Source organism: Geotrypetes seraphini, chromosome 9 (genome assembly GCF_902459505.1).
Source record: "Geotrypetes seraphini chromosome 9, aGeoSer1.1, whole genome shotgun sequence".
NCBI classification, from domain to species: Eukaryota; Metazoa; Chordata; class Amphibia; order Gymnophiona; family Dermophiidae; genus Geotrypetes; species Geotrypetes seraphini.
In genome coordinates this window covers 64,215,086-64,230,025 of record NC_047092.1, presented here as the reverse complement: position 1 = coordinate 64,230,025, position 14,940 = coordinate 64,215,086, and the positions used below count along the sequence as shown (strand labels likewise).

Genomic DNA, 14,940 nt, shown 5'->3' with positions numbered 1-14,940 from the left:
GTTAGTTGTCGAACCATTTGTCAGATTTTCTATGGATTTTAGTTTTCATTTGTTCTGGAGCTAGCTTATCTAGGGTTGCTGCGCTTAGCTGGCTCCATTGTATGATTAAGTTTTTGGTGTTATAGTTTTGGATTATGGCATCTGTTTTTGTCCAGAATTTGATGAGGTCGATGTGCTTACATGAGATGTAGGCTATTTTTTGTGAGTTTGGTTTGTTTTTGTTGTTGGTCCAGTTGATATTGAAGGAGTATGTATAGTGGTCTGACCAGAGGGAGCGATGCCATTTTCCATTTGATGTGTGAATTTCTGGTTGTGTGGGTTGTTGGGTCATGTAGGCTGCAATGTCAAGTTGGTGGCCTTTTTCATGAGTTGTTTGAGGATCTAAACTTGTATGTTAAGGCCTCAAGGTAAGATAGTAAGATTTCTACTTGTTTGGAGGCTTGGTTTTCGAGGTGGAGGTTTAGGTCTCCTAGGTTTAAGTTGTAAGTTGTCATTAATGAGTTTCGGTAGATAAAGTCTTCAAATTTTGGTTTTGCTGTGTTCCAGTTTCCTGGTGTTATATAGCAAAGCATGCAGTTTAGGGTGTCTTTGAGTAAGGAGCCTGAGAGTTGACAGGCTAGTAAGTCCATGTATGGGGTAGTAATTTTGTCTTGTATTTTTAGGACTATGGTGTTTTTGGCTATGAAGGCAATTCCTCCTCCTCTTTTGTTTTCTCTGCAGACCATTTTGTATCCTTTAGGGCAAACTTCTGTTATTCTGGGATCTGTTTCAGAGGTAAGCCAGGTTTCAGTGAGAAAGAGGCAGTCCAGTTTTTCTCTTTCTATCCGGTTTTTTATGTGTTCTTTTTTTGTGCTTATGGCTCTTATGTTTAAGTATGCACATGTGAGATTGGTGAAGTTTGCTGGTTCGCTTTGAGTTGTTTTCGGGTAGATGAGCGATCTTTGGAGAGAGTGTGTTTTAGTCTTGTAGGGGTTAGTCTGTCTTCTTCTTGTTATTTGTGTGTTGGGGTGGTAGGTGTAGGTCTGGTAGTTTGTATCTGTCTGTTGTGATTCGTTTGGATGGGTGGAGAATTCCATTGGTATTTGATATTGTTGGTATTGGGAAGATGTTGTTTGCTGTTGTCTTCTGGTTGGCTAGGATCAGGGCAATTAGTAAGATAGCTTGTGTGTGTTTTTGTAGTGTAATTAACATTTTGAGAGTAAGCGTGTCTGGTAGAGTGATTGTATGAAATCAAGTTGTAGGTTGGTTAGTTAGAGTTGAAGTTGTGGTAGTTCGGTCGTTTCTCGGTCGCTTCGCTAAGGTGCTCATTAGTGTGTCTTTGATGTGCGTATTAGTCGGGTATCGGACAGCTGTGCCATTAGGGTTGTGTCTTTTAAGTGGTTTGGAGGGTTGTAGCGTCGGGGAGGGGCGGAGTATGCTCCCACGCCCGATGAAGTCCTCCCAATTGCTATTGCAGAAAGGCAGATAGAAGTTCAATCTGTCCCGCTGAGCCTTGCAACTGGTTCAGCGGGTTGTAGCGTCGGGTCAGACCAATGGTCCATCAAGCCCAGTAGCCAGTTCTCACGGTGTCCAATCCAGGTTCCTAGTACCTGGCCAAAACCCAAGGAGTAGCAATATTCCATGCTACCGATCCAGGACAAGCAGTGGCTTCCCCCGTGTCTTTCTTAATATGGACTTTTCCTCCAGGTAATTGTCCAAACCTTTCTTAAAACCAGCTATGCTATCAGCCCTTACCACATCCTCTGGCAATGCGTTCTAGAGCTTAACTATTCTCTGAGTGAAAAAATATTTCCTCCTATTAGTTTTAAAAGTATTTCCCTGTAACTTTGCATGTCCCCTAGTCTTTGTAATTTTTGACAAAGTAAAACATCGATCCACTTGTACCCGTTCTACTCCACTCAGGATTTTGTAGACTTCAGTCATATCTCTCCTCAGCTGTCTATTTTCTAAGCTGAAGAGCCCTAACCATTTTAGTCTTTCCTCATACTAGAGGAGTTCCATCCCCTTTATCATCTTGGTTTCTCTTCTTTGAACCTTTTCTAGTGCCACTATATCTTTTTTGAGTTAAGGAGACCCGAATTGAACGTAATACTCTAGATGAGGTCACACCATGGAGCGATACAGGGGCATTATAACATTCTTAGTCTTGTTAACAATCCCTTTTTTAATAATTCCTAGCATCCTGTTTGCATTTTTGGCCACTGCCACACATTGGGCAGAATGTTTCATCGACCAGTCAAGTTTGGCATGCCCGAAAAGGTCCCCCCAAGTTCAATCTGGCACTATAATCAGAGACAAGAAGGCCAATTTAAACAAAATCCAACAGCCCTAAACTAAAACAGGGAAAGACTGCACAGGCTTACCACCACCACTTGCTGAAGACTGAGAGCAGACTTGATTGTACTTGGGACTGCACATCCCACTTATACTACAGCCAAAAGTCTGTGTCTCAGTCTCCACTTGCTAGTCATGGTGAGCTGTTACCCATCAGTTTATGTGCCAGTCTGGAGGGACGATAAAGAAGTTATGTTTGAATATCAGTCCAATAATAAATGACAGCAGAAACATGCTAAACTAGCCCACACAATCTACCTGGTTGTGATTCTTTCATTTTAGATATATCTGCATATAATGAAACCAAAACCAGGTCCCACCTCTTCTTAGAGGAAGAAAATATGTGTGTGTATCTATCTATCTATAGATATACATACACACAGAACATTTGAGGAAGGGGTTGCTTTTTCTTTACTGTTGATCAAGTAGCTTTGATTTCACAGTCTGTGAGTTAAATTTGCATCTGCATTATACAAAGTCTTGTTTTCTCCATTTGAATAACAGGTTCATGTCGTGACAGCTTTAGAAGAGGCATCTAAAGCATATGCACTTCACCAAGTAAGTCTGTCTAAAGCTGTAATACAGTAGAGCGGACAAGGCAGTTGTTTGCTGATTCATTCCTCTATTTTATCTTTCATGATTTTTTTTGCTGTCAACAAATTGCTATGTTACAATTCATGCAAATTAGGATTGTAAAAAAATTGGGTCAGTTTTCTGCAGCAAGAGCAAGCCTATTTTTTTAAAATATTAGGAGCAGTGTTTTTAAAAGACTCTCAGCTACCTTTAAGTGGAGTTTGTTTGCACTAGTTTATTTATATTTCCCCACTTCACCTTTTGCAATATTGTATTTTAAAAGATTCCATACATTCTGCATCACTATATGTATACAAACACAAAATAAGTCTCCCCTAACCCAAAAATAGGGAGAAGGATAGAGGCGTCCGAACCAAGAAACCAGCCTAAAACTAATAATTAGTGGGGACTCGTTCCCATAGCAAGCTGTGAGACTGAGGGTTTTCCACTTACACCACTAATTATTAGTTTTAGGCTGGTTTCTTGGTTCGGACGCCTGTTGTTTTGTGTTTGGTTATTGCAGTCTTCCCCATTTTGGGTTTTCGCTTTGTTCACTATTTGTATAGGCGGTGGCACTGAATATATGTAAGTTAGCCAGCATACTAGCATTATTCAGTTTCTATACATTTAGTAAATTAGTTTAGGACTAATTTTCTGCAGGTCTAAATTAAACTGCTCACCTACATGAATAGCAACTGAATATTGCTGCTCTCTGTAAAGTTTGTTGTTCCACCCTAATTCTGTCCTTTCACTATCCATGTATTGCCATGGTGGTTAAAAGGAATTTTCAGCAGTACTGTCCAGATATTGTTGCTGAAAATTAATGAATAGGGGAATTCTATAAACAGTACCCTATTTAGGCGCTGCTAGGTGCCCTAATCACAGCTGCCTAGCAATGCTTAAGTTCAGAATCTATGTCAAACGTAATTTTTTTAATTGGCTTAATTACCATGCTGGCTGTCAGCCAATCAAAAAAATAAAAATTAAGCAATTTAAGAGTTCGACGCCAAACTCTTAGGAAGCCTAGCAACGCCTAAGTTGAGGCGCTGCCCAATACCTAGGGACATCCGACGCCTATGTTAAAAAGTAGGTGTGGTTATGTGCAGAGAATAGGTGTGGTTGAGTTAGGCATCTGACATAGGCACTGTCAAATTAGGCGAGTGAAAAGGTGGCCGAATGGAGTGGCACCTATGTCTAGGACAGCTAGTGATGCCTATGTCCGCTTAGGTGCCACCATTTTTTTGATTGACAACCACATTGAGCGGTGCTGTTTGGTGCCCTTTATAGAATCTGGCCCTTAGTATCCATCACAAGATGTGTAAGTCCTTCAAATAGCAGGCTCAAATGTAAACATTGCTGAAGATATGAGACTCATTTTGGAAACAGAAAAATATCCCCAAAAAGGCACAAAACAAGAGATGATATTTCACCAAAAAATTGCAAATAATTTTTAAGATGGTTTTTCTCTGCAGTTCATCTAAATCTCAAGGGCAGCATATTTGAGGCATGTTTTGGGTGGGACTAGGGTGGGATTACAATTTGGACATTTTTCTGCGATAATGGAACATTGTTGCAGGGCTAAAAATAGGACTTTTTGGCCAAGTTTCCAAGTTTATTAGGGAGCTTATATCTCATTTATTATATTAATGCCTAAATGGCATACAACTTGAGAAGTAAGTGAGGGGTAGGATGCTTGAAGACAAGTCAATGGAATGTGAGGAAAGGGTGTGAACTACAATGCTTAACGGAAAAAGGGGGCTGGGAGCATACACGAGTAAGCTACAACTTCAGGGTCATATTTGACTTCTCACTCATACTCACTCTCTCTGTCTCTGTTGTTTCTTTCTCCATAATATTGCCAAAATTGGACCTTTCCTCTCTGAGCACACTACCAAAACCCTTATTACCTCTCACCTAGGCTACTGCATCTTGCCAGAGTCACTATGCTCACATCACCTCTCTCTTCAAGTCACTTCATTGGCGCTCTATCCATTTCCGCATATAGTTCAGACTCCTCATATTGACTTACAAGTGCATTTACTCTGCTGCTCCACATTCTTGTACAATCTCACTTTATTTTGGGACCAGTGGCTTATTTCCTTCCACCCGCCAGGGTCTGTAGGAAGTCTCAAAACTTCAGAGGTTTTTTCCCCCCTTCCTTACATACCTCCTCCCTAAGCAGGCTCACCAGTCTTTTCTTCCTACAAGCTAGGCTGTAGGAAACCATCTTTCTGCTCATGTTTTATTTTGTGATCTTTCAGCATTTTTGGTTCGCAGTTTTCGCCCTCAAACTGTGGAGGTTCCCTGTAGGAACATCCTTGACGGTTGGTAAATGTCTGCTTCTGGGGGGTTCCCTGCTCAGCAGTAAGCTCCCTGGACAGACTGCACATCAGATCAAAGCAGCTCCTGATTGGTGAGGCCCGACTTTAGTACAGGAAGAGGCGGTCGAAGCATACCACGAGTGATTTCCTTCACTCGTCAGCGCTCTGGCTGCCCTCTCCTGCCTCTCCAGCTACCCTCTTCTGTCTCCCCTGCCTAAAAACCTTATTCACAGTTTTTCAACATTCGCAGGGATTCCTGGAACGGAACCCCCACGAATATCGGGGGAGTACTGTATACATTACATTTTAGAAGGGAAATGCACATTCATTTCATAAAGACTTCCATCAACATTTACATCTCTAAATCGTATGTAAGTATAAATGGTTGAATGAATAGGAGCTAAAAAAGAAATGCAAAATAAATATGTCAGATATGAAATCAAATGGCACTTTAAGTGAGGGCGGAAAGCTGAAGAACAGTGTGTCAGAATATTTCTGGATTTAGAATAGCACTGGTGGTGATGATTCTTTTGGTTTGTTTGTTTGTTTTTAAATATAGGTGGTACTTCCCATGATTGGGCACAGTGTAACATACCCAGGCAATAAAGTTGGAGAATGGTACCATGAAATGCTTGGTAGAGATGGGCTACAGGCATGCACATTCAGAAATTCTGTTCTACAGCTGAATGTACCAGGATGTTACAGACATATTCTAAAGTATCCACGGAACTTGTTGTATGAGGTTATAGAGGAACTTGATGATGGTGTGGAGAGTAAGGAAGACACAAAGGAATGGAATGCTGCTTTGTCGTCAAAACAATCCCTTAAAATATCCTTTGAACTGGATTCTTCATGTTATGCAACAGTTTGTCTCAGAGAAATCATGAAATATGACTGTTAGATTAAAGCCCCTATGTTACTAATGTGTAGTGTCTGATAAAGGAGTTTTATACAATGAGCTTTGCAACAAACAATGTGCATTAATGCTTTTATTGCATGCTGAGCATTGCTAAACAGGGGCCTAAAAAATTACTGTGTAAATTTTTTTTTTACATTTTTTTCTCATCCAATTTAAAATTCTAAAAGGGTCATTTATATTTAAAGTAGTGACATTCAGTTGTGAATACTATTCACATGTAATAATATATAACTTATTTTATATTACTGTGTTTAACCTACTTTAGATGATATTACTTTTAACCTAATAAAACAGAATGTTGAGGTTACTGAAGTCCACTGATAAAACATGTCATGTTCCATGAAAGAGAGAGCAGGACACAAACCAGAGGAAAGGGGACATATACTGTTTATTTGCTAGTTTTTCTAAAGCAAAAAGAGGAATTTCTCCTCAGTGGCCTATATATTCAAGTTGGGGGTGAATTTGAGTCGTAAGAGCAAGGGCGCCTGATTTTACAGGTGGTTTTCTTTCCTTTCACTAGGATTTTCTTAGCTTGGGTTCTTGGGAACTATGATAGATTGTTGAAGTAGGGGGGTGGGGATTTGTTAGTATTTTCTATGTTACAAAATGGATAACTGTATTTTGTCTTTTGGCACTTATTATTGTATTTATCTGTGCAAGTTATCAATAAAAAATTGTTGAAACATAAAACTGTAGCGCAGTTTGTAGTGGGGCCTGAAGTTACTGAGGGTGGCACTAGGCACTGTGGATGTTAAGAACATAAGAAAATTCTTACTGGATCAGACCAATGGTCCTTCAAGCCCAGTAGCCCATTCTCACAGTGGCCAATCCAGGTCCCTAGTACCTGGTCAAAACCCAAGGAGTAGCAACATTCCATGCTACCGATTCAGGGCAAGCAGTGGCTTCCCCTGTGTCTTTCTCAATAACAGACTATGGACTTTCCTCCAGGAAATTGTCTAAACCTTTCTTTAAACCAGCTACACTATCTGCTCTTACCACAACCTCTGGCAATGCATTCCAGAGCTTAACTATTCTTTTTTTTTTTTTAATCAATAAATGTTTATTGAAAATTTTTTTTTTTGTTAGAAAATTACACAAACCAGAATATAAATATCAGGGACAACACATTGGAAAGCAAGCATACAAAGATCACAACAAAAAAAAAGGAAATCTACAGAGCTCATAAAGCACCCCCATCAATACAAACAAGCCCCCAATATTCATCAGTAACCAGAACTCCACAGTAACCCCCCCCCCCCCCACCCCTCTAGCTCCAGATCCCTTAGAGAGGGACTCCCTGTTGGTTCTTCAGGAAAGTCCCCCCAATCACAATCCCCCCCCAGAAAGAAGCTCAACATAAAGATTCGATTTTTTCAAGTATTCACGTCCAAGTCCGATTGTAAGTATAATAGTAACCATGACGTTTTGCAATAGACAGTTCCATTTGAAAAATAAACTGAAGCTTTAAAGTCCAATCCAATTGAGTAGGTGCCAGTCTCTGTTTCCAATGGGCAGCAATCAAGCATTTAGCAGCCGCCAAACCCCAGCGTCTAAGTTTAGTTTGCCAGGAGTACAAACTAACATTGTAAAGGCCTAACAAACAGCCCTGTGGAGAAAAAGGCAATAAGATTTGTAACAAGTGTGATAAACATCCCACAACTATCCTCCAAAAAGGCTTTAGAACAGGACAGTCCCACCAAATATGCAAAAAGGTCCCCAAAGCCAACTCACATCTCCAACACAGTGCCGAAACACTAGGAAACATGCGATGGAGACGTTCAGGTGTATAATACCATCTGAGGACCACTTTGTAGGCATTAATAAGTGCACAAGAGGAGGCCTTGCCTACTTCCATAATAATCCTAGCCCACTCCTCCACAGTAAAGGTACAGTGTAAATCCACCTCCCAAGCCCGCTGGTAGAGAGCCGGAAAAGAAAAGGAGCCCCGAATATACTGGTAAAGAACAGAGATGGGTTTAGGCAGGTTTCTAAGAGTGACCCACATGTGAGCAAATGGATAAAGAGAGTGAATGGGCCCCCTATCCCACTCTTGAGAGTGAAGAAAATGACGAATCTGAGATTAGGCCAGAAAATCTCCCCTGGGCAAGGCAGCACTAATCCGGAAGGTTTCGAAAGACACCAGGACCCCCTTCTGAAGCACATCTCGAAAGGTAGATAACCCTAATTGATCCCACCGCTGAAAAACAGAACTCTTCCTACCGGCCGGGAACATGGGCTCCTCGCGCACCGCACCAAGAATGGATGGGACTACCCCAGCCCCCCAACGCCGTCGAGTAACACACCACACTTTCAGAAGATGTTCCAAAAACGGGTTCCCCGGAACCGCCAATATGCCGATATGACCCACACCCCATAGGATCTCTGTTCAGTTTAAGCAGGACCGAAATCCCGGCCTCCCCCATAGTGGAGGGCAACGGGGAACCGCCAAGTACCCCATTCGCAACCCGAACCAACAACGGAGCAAGAACCTCACGAAAAAGTTTATAAAACTGATTAATATACCCATCCAGGCCAGGCGATTTTCCCAACTTCAAATTAGCAATGACTCCCAAGACTTCTCCTAATTCAATAGGCTCATTAAGCAATTCTCTATCCGCGTCTGAAAGTCGAGGAAGCCGTAACTTCGAGAGGTATCCCTCAATAGCAGTGGGATCTCTCCCCTGCGAAGTCCGATACAAATCAGAATAATATTTAAGGAAAACCGAGATAATAGCCGAATCAAAACGATGCACTGTCCTCCCCGCATCCCGTATCGTCGTAATTGCCGCTCTCGCCTGTTTCAGTTTAATTAGTCTAGCCAAGCGAGATCCAGGTGTATTATTATACTCATAAACTGTTTGCCGCAAGCGCATCCTCAAAAACTCATATTCCTCCATCTGTAATAAAGAAAGCTCCGCCCGTACCTTAACAAGTTGCTCATATACTAAGGGGTCCTGGTGTCTCTGATGTAGCCTCCCCAACCGCTCCAGTTGTTCATGAAGTGTCAATGAGCGCTGAGCCCGTAAACTCTTGCGACAAGCACCCCATTTTATAAAAACACCCCGTACTACCACCTTCAGGGCATCCCATAAGGTAGCATCAGTGACCGCATTATTATCATTAATCTGAAGGTAGTGATCCACTGTCACATTCACCTCCCGAACCACTACTGGATCTTTCAATAACGACTCATTAAGTCTCCAAAAACGGCGTCCCTCCCCATCCCAATAACCCGTACAAGCTACCCATACTGGTGCATGATCAGAAACTTGAATTGCTCCAATTTCCGCTAGTTGGATCCCACCCCACGAATTACGATGGACCCACAGCCCATCTATACGTGCGTACGATCTATGTGCATGGGAATAGTGAGTATAGGAACGCTGCATGGGGTGCAACAACCTCCAGCAGTCTACCAAGCCCAGAGAAGAAAACAAAGACAGTAAAGCCTGTCTAGCAGCCTTTGACGGGGCCCGAATCCCACCTACAGAGTGATCCAAAGTAACATCTGGAGTAACATTAAAATCCCCACCAAGATAAACAGAACCCTTCACAAACCCTACCAGATCCGCTTTAATAGACCCAAAATAGTTGGCCTGACCTGTATTTGGGCCATACAAATTGATAAGGGTGACAGTGCGGCCTTGCAAAGTAGCTACAAGAGCCAAACATCTCCCTGCGTCATCACGATAAACTTGATCAACCTCAAGACCCAATCCCTTTCGTACCAATATGGCCAAGCCCCCCACCTTCTTCCCCGGTGTCGACCCCTGGTGGGTCCAGATCTGATCATAAGAGTGGGAACGTAAAACTGCTACGTCCCGAGGCCTCAAGTGTGTTTCCTGAAGTATACAAACATCCCATTTCATGCGAACCAATTCTTTATACACAATACTGCGCTTATCTGGACTATTAAGTCCATTAACATTCCACGAACCTACTGTAAAAAGCTTCTCATCCCCCCTCCCCTTCCCCCACCCCTACGCTGCATCGAACCCTGTGCATTAGGTTTCGCCAGCGTGCAGAAAGTGCAATCCTCTCCCAAAGGCATTTATCTCCACTCTCAAAAACATGGAAACAACCAAAGTGCATGTCCACACACACATACGCAATATGCCACACCTCATCCCCCCAGCCTCACTCAACCCCCAAGCATTCCACACACTCCCCAAACCCCTTCAATCCAGCAAAGGCATCCCTCTAACCCCTAAATCCAAACACTCAATTAACAATACAACCCAACAACATTCCCTGTAGTAAGATTCTGTGTCATAAAGAAAGTCAGAAAGCTTTGGAAGCGCCAGATCCAACTAAGGTCCCCAGCGCAACCAAGCACACTTATACAGGCTCAATTACAGCCAAAGAACCAAATCTGGCTCTTCAGAAGTGGTATAGTGTCCAAACCCGGTCAGAATTGGGGTTTCACAGGTTTCTTGCCAGAGCACAACGCCGTACTCCAAGATGTGCTCTGTGCTGAGGTGGATGCCACAGCCGGGGGTCGATCTTCCTCCCTCAAGGTCCCACAGCCCAGGGCTCGCATCTCCGCCCAGGCTTCCGACACTGTGCTCACCCTCCGAGATGTCCCATTAATGGTCAGCCACATCCCGAAGGGGAAGAGCCAACGATATTTATGGCCCCCAGAGCGCAAGGCATAGGTGACATCCTTAAATGCCCTCCACTTCTGCAAGGTTGACCACGCCAGATCTTGGAAAACTCCCACCGCGAGGTCCTTCCACCGAAGTGTAGCTTGTCGTCGGCCAGCCAGCAGGATCCGTTCCTTCAGTGTAAATTCCCCAAAGCAAGCAATGATGTCACGAGTGCCCTGTGCTCGCGCAGCTCCCAGACTGCGGTGGGCACGTACCAAGGCTATGGTATCAGGCAGGTCAGCTCCATCAGCTCTCAGCAAATGCTCACAAAAGTCCCGTACCACTGCCTTGCAATCCCTGTACTCCTCAGTTTCAGGGATGCCTCTAAAGCGTAAGTTGCAGCGCCGAGACCGGTTCTCCAAATCTTCAACTTGGGTTTGGAGGTCTCGGAGTTCTGAGGACAGACGGGCCGAAGTTTCGGAATTAGAGGTCACCGCCGTGTTAAGAGTAGCCACGTGGTCTTCCGACGCTGAGACTCGGGCCCCTAGTTCGCCGACCTCCGACCGCAGCTCCGCTATCGCTGCCCGCACATCGCTCCTCACCCCAATAATGTCTGCTTTAAGTTCTTTGAACCAGTCCGTTATGGACTTCTGGGGCACCTCACCAACCTCCCCCCGCTGATCGGGGATACCTTCATCTTCGGACTCCGATGGAGTCGCCGGTCCGGCCGCCATTTTTTTCGTTTTCTCCTCCATGCAGCCCGCCGTCTCCGGGCCCGATTTCTCCAGCGGATCGCCAAAGAATTTGAATTTTTCTAGGCGCTTTCGGGTCGCCATGAGAAGGGGAGCCCGGACAATCCAAATCTGTAGCAAAAAAAACGCACTGTGGAAGCGCCACGCTCAAAGTCAACAAAAGCCCGACGGAGCTTCTGCTTCACGCTGCCATTCAGCAAGATGACGTCACTTCCTCCAGCTTAACTATTCTCTTAGTGAAAAAATATTTCCTCCTATTGGTTTTAAAAGTATTTTCCTGTAACTTCATCAAGTGTCCCCTAGTCTTTGTAACTTTTGACAGAGTGAAAAATCGATCCACTTGTACCCGTTCTACTCCACTCAGGATTTTGTAGGCTTCAGTCACATCAGTTGTCTCTTTTCCAAGCTGAAGAGCCGTAACCTTTTTAATTTTTCCTCATATGAGAGGAGTTTCATCCCCTTTATCATCTTGGTCGCTCTTCTTTGAACCTTTTCTAGTGCCGCTATATCTTTCTTGAGATAAGGAGACCAGAATTGAGCACAGTACTCTAGGTGAGGTCGCACCTTGGAGCATTGTAACATTCTTAGTCTTGTTAACCATCCCTTTATAAAAATAATTCCTAGGATCCTGTTTGCTTTTTAGGTCGCTGCCACACATTGGACTGAAGGTTTCATCATATTGTCTACGATGGCACCCAGATTCTTTTCTTGGGCGCTAACCCCCCCTCTCCCCCAAGGTGGACCCCAGCTTCTGGTAACTGTGATTTGGGTTATTCTTCCTAATGTGCATCACTTTGCATTTGTCAATATTAAATTTTATCTGCCACTTGGATGCCCAGTCTTCCAATTTCTTATGGTCTGCCTGCAATTTTTCACAATCCGCATGCGTTTACAGTTTAGTGTCATCTGCAAATTTAATCACCTCACTTGTTGTTCAAATTTCCAGATCATTTATAAATAAGTTAAATAGCACCGGTCCCAGTATAGACCCCTGCGGCACTCACTGCGGCAATTCTCCATTGAGAAAAATGAACATTTAACCCTACCCCCTCTGTATTCTATCCGATGACTAATTCCTAATCCACAACTGAAGTTTGCCACCTACTCATGACTCTTTAATTTTCTCAGGAGCCTCTCTTAAAGAACTTTAACAAAAGCTTTCTGAAAATCTAGATACACTACATCAACCGGCTCACCTTTATCCACATGTTTATTTCACACCTTCTTGTTTTCTTGATATTCATTTTGTTGACTGCCACTGACTGAGTAGGCTGACTCCAGTGGAGGGGCTTTACCTCACCCATGGCTGTGCCACTGCTGTATCTCTATGTTGAGACCACAGTCCTGCCTCAGCTACCAGCATCAGCAGCCGAAGGAAGTTGGAATATCAACATCTCAAGATCCCTTTTGAGCTCCATGTCTTGTCAATGCTAATCCACAAAAATCTTGAACCCATCAAACCTTATACAACTAGGTTAAAGGTTTGTACCTTGCATCTTAGCTGCTGGACTAAATAAAGTGGTGTATCGTTGCATAAAAACACAGCATTGTTGAAACGGACTAGAACTGAGTAGAAGTCTAATAATGTTAAAATGGAGAATAGCTGCTTAGATTTTTCACAGCTATTCAAAAATACACTTCAGAAAGGCCTTTTACCTTCTATTCCTGATTACATACACGGTGGTCATCTCACAATGCCTTTTGCAATTTCCCTCTCTCTCTTGCCTTCAACTAGACATCACCAGTGAAACAGTGTTTTATTATGCCAGACCAAACTTGTGGATATAAACATGGCAGTGCAATCTAGCTACCCATTTCTTCCTGGTCTCTGTTCAAGATATTAGTGCCTGATGCTGTGTAGAATCTCTATGTCTGACCTGCTGGTTCTCTGTTCTCCTGTTTCTTCTGAGATCTTCACAGAATGACTTCCTTGTGATTCTACCTCTCACTAGCAGCAAAGCTGAACACTCTCACCATATCACCTTCTGCTATGTAATTCCTTCACTGTGGATCAGTTCCATTGAACATAATGAATGCTAGGACAACATGCACAAAGTGACTATTGTTAAATTGCAAACATTAATGGGATTGGGGAAGCCAGACAGCCACCATTAACTGTGGTGGTTGGATCATTACAAACTTGGTAAGAAGCAATGGAAGGCACTTGGGATTGGCATAAGCATTGATCATGTAAAAATCAAAGGGGAGATGATAAAGCTAGAACTAGCCTGCAATTTGGGCTAATGGAGGCCAGCACTATGGCAGATTTTGGACATGGGTGAGATACGGCAGGAGGGATTATGGAGGTGGGGGTTTGTCTGTGTAAATTTATTTGCTCTTCTTTCCAAATGGTGGAAAACTAAAGGAATAATTTCAGCCGGCATACTGGGTGGGCAACTGGTCTGTATTTGCCATAATTTATTGTGTTATGATGTATCCCATTACAGTCGTAAGGAAATTGTCATTAACATTTTTTTGGTGATAGTTTCTCTTTCCTATAGATGGCACTATAACATAATTTATAGCACATAAGAGAACAACTGCTTTTTCTTGTGTGTATGTAATTGAAGTTTATGTAAAATTGTTTTGTTCACTTCATCTCAGCATTGTCTCTTGCCTCTCATGCTTTTAGCTATTAAAAAAAGTGATCTGCCACAACTCTTGTTGGCTTTCTGATTCTAGAAGGCTAACTTTTCTGAGTTCAATCTAATTTTCTCCTGCAAATACTATTACTAAAAATGGTGGTACTGATTTACAGATTACATTAATTTGACAATCCCAAAGACAAGCAGAAACTGGAATCCAATGATCTTGATCTTGCAAATAAAAAGAACAGCTATGGGGGCTTCCATGGCCCCCGACATATCCAATCTGTATATTGCCCAATTTGAAGACAAATATCTCAATGATCACGAATTTAAAAATGAATTACGATTATACAAACATTATATTGATGACATTTTTATATTATGGAAAGGCAGCGTGTCTAGAATACATCTCTTTTTTTCCTGGCTTAAAACATATGACCACAATTTGAAATTCAAGATGGAATATCACCATGAACAGATATCATTCCTGGATATTCTAATAAAGAAAGATCAATATTATTTCAGCACTACCATCTATAGAAAGCCAACCGATAGAAATAGTTACCTTCACTATTCAAGTTTCCACCAAGCACAACTTAAAAAGAATCTCCTGTATAGCCAGTTTTTAAGACTTAAAAGACTCCAGCAGATTTTGAAAAACGAGCACTCATCATGGGAAACCATTTCACACAAAGAGGTTATCCAGAGAAACATATAGAACAAGGATATCAGCGAACCAAAATCCAACATCGTGATGAATTGCTGCAAACCGGAAACAAAAATAAGATTCCACCAGATCTGGTTTGCATATTGAAATATTCACATCTGTCTCATGAAATTCTTAATATTATTCTGAAACATTGGCAC

General features: G+C 42.6%; 1 protein-coding gene across 3 annotated transcripts in view; it reads left to right on the top strand.

The window, feature by feature from the left end:
- PUS7L (pseudouridine synthase 7 like) overlaps window positions 1-6,814 on the top strand; it is an 89,603-nt gene extending 82,789 nt beyond the window's left edge. For all 3 annotated transcript variants that reach the window (XM_033959425.1, XM_033959424.1, XM_033959426.1), the window contains 2 exons: window positions 2,839-2,892; window positions 5,788-6,814. In XM_033959425.1, coding sequence (XP_033815316.1) covers window positions 2,839-2,892; window positions 5,788-6,129 — 396 coding nt within the window. In that variant the 3' untranslated portion in view covers window positions 6,130-6,814. The remainder of the gene's footprint in view (window positions 1-2,838; window positions 2,893-5,787) is intronic.
- Window positions 6,815-14,940: the final 8,126 nt, after the last annotated feature.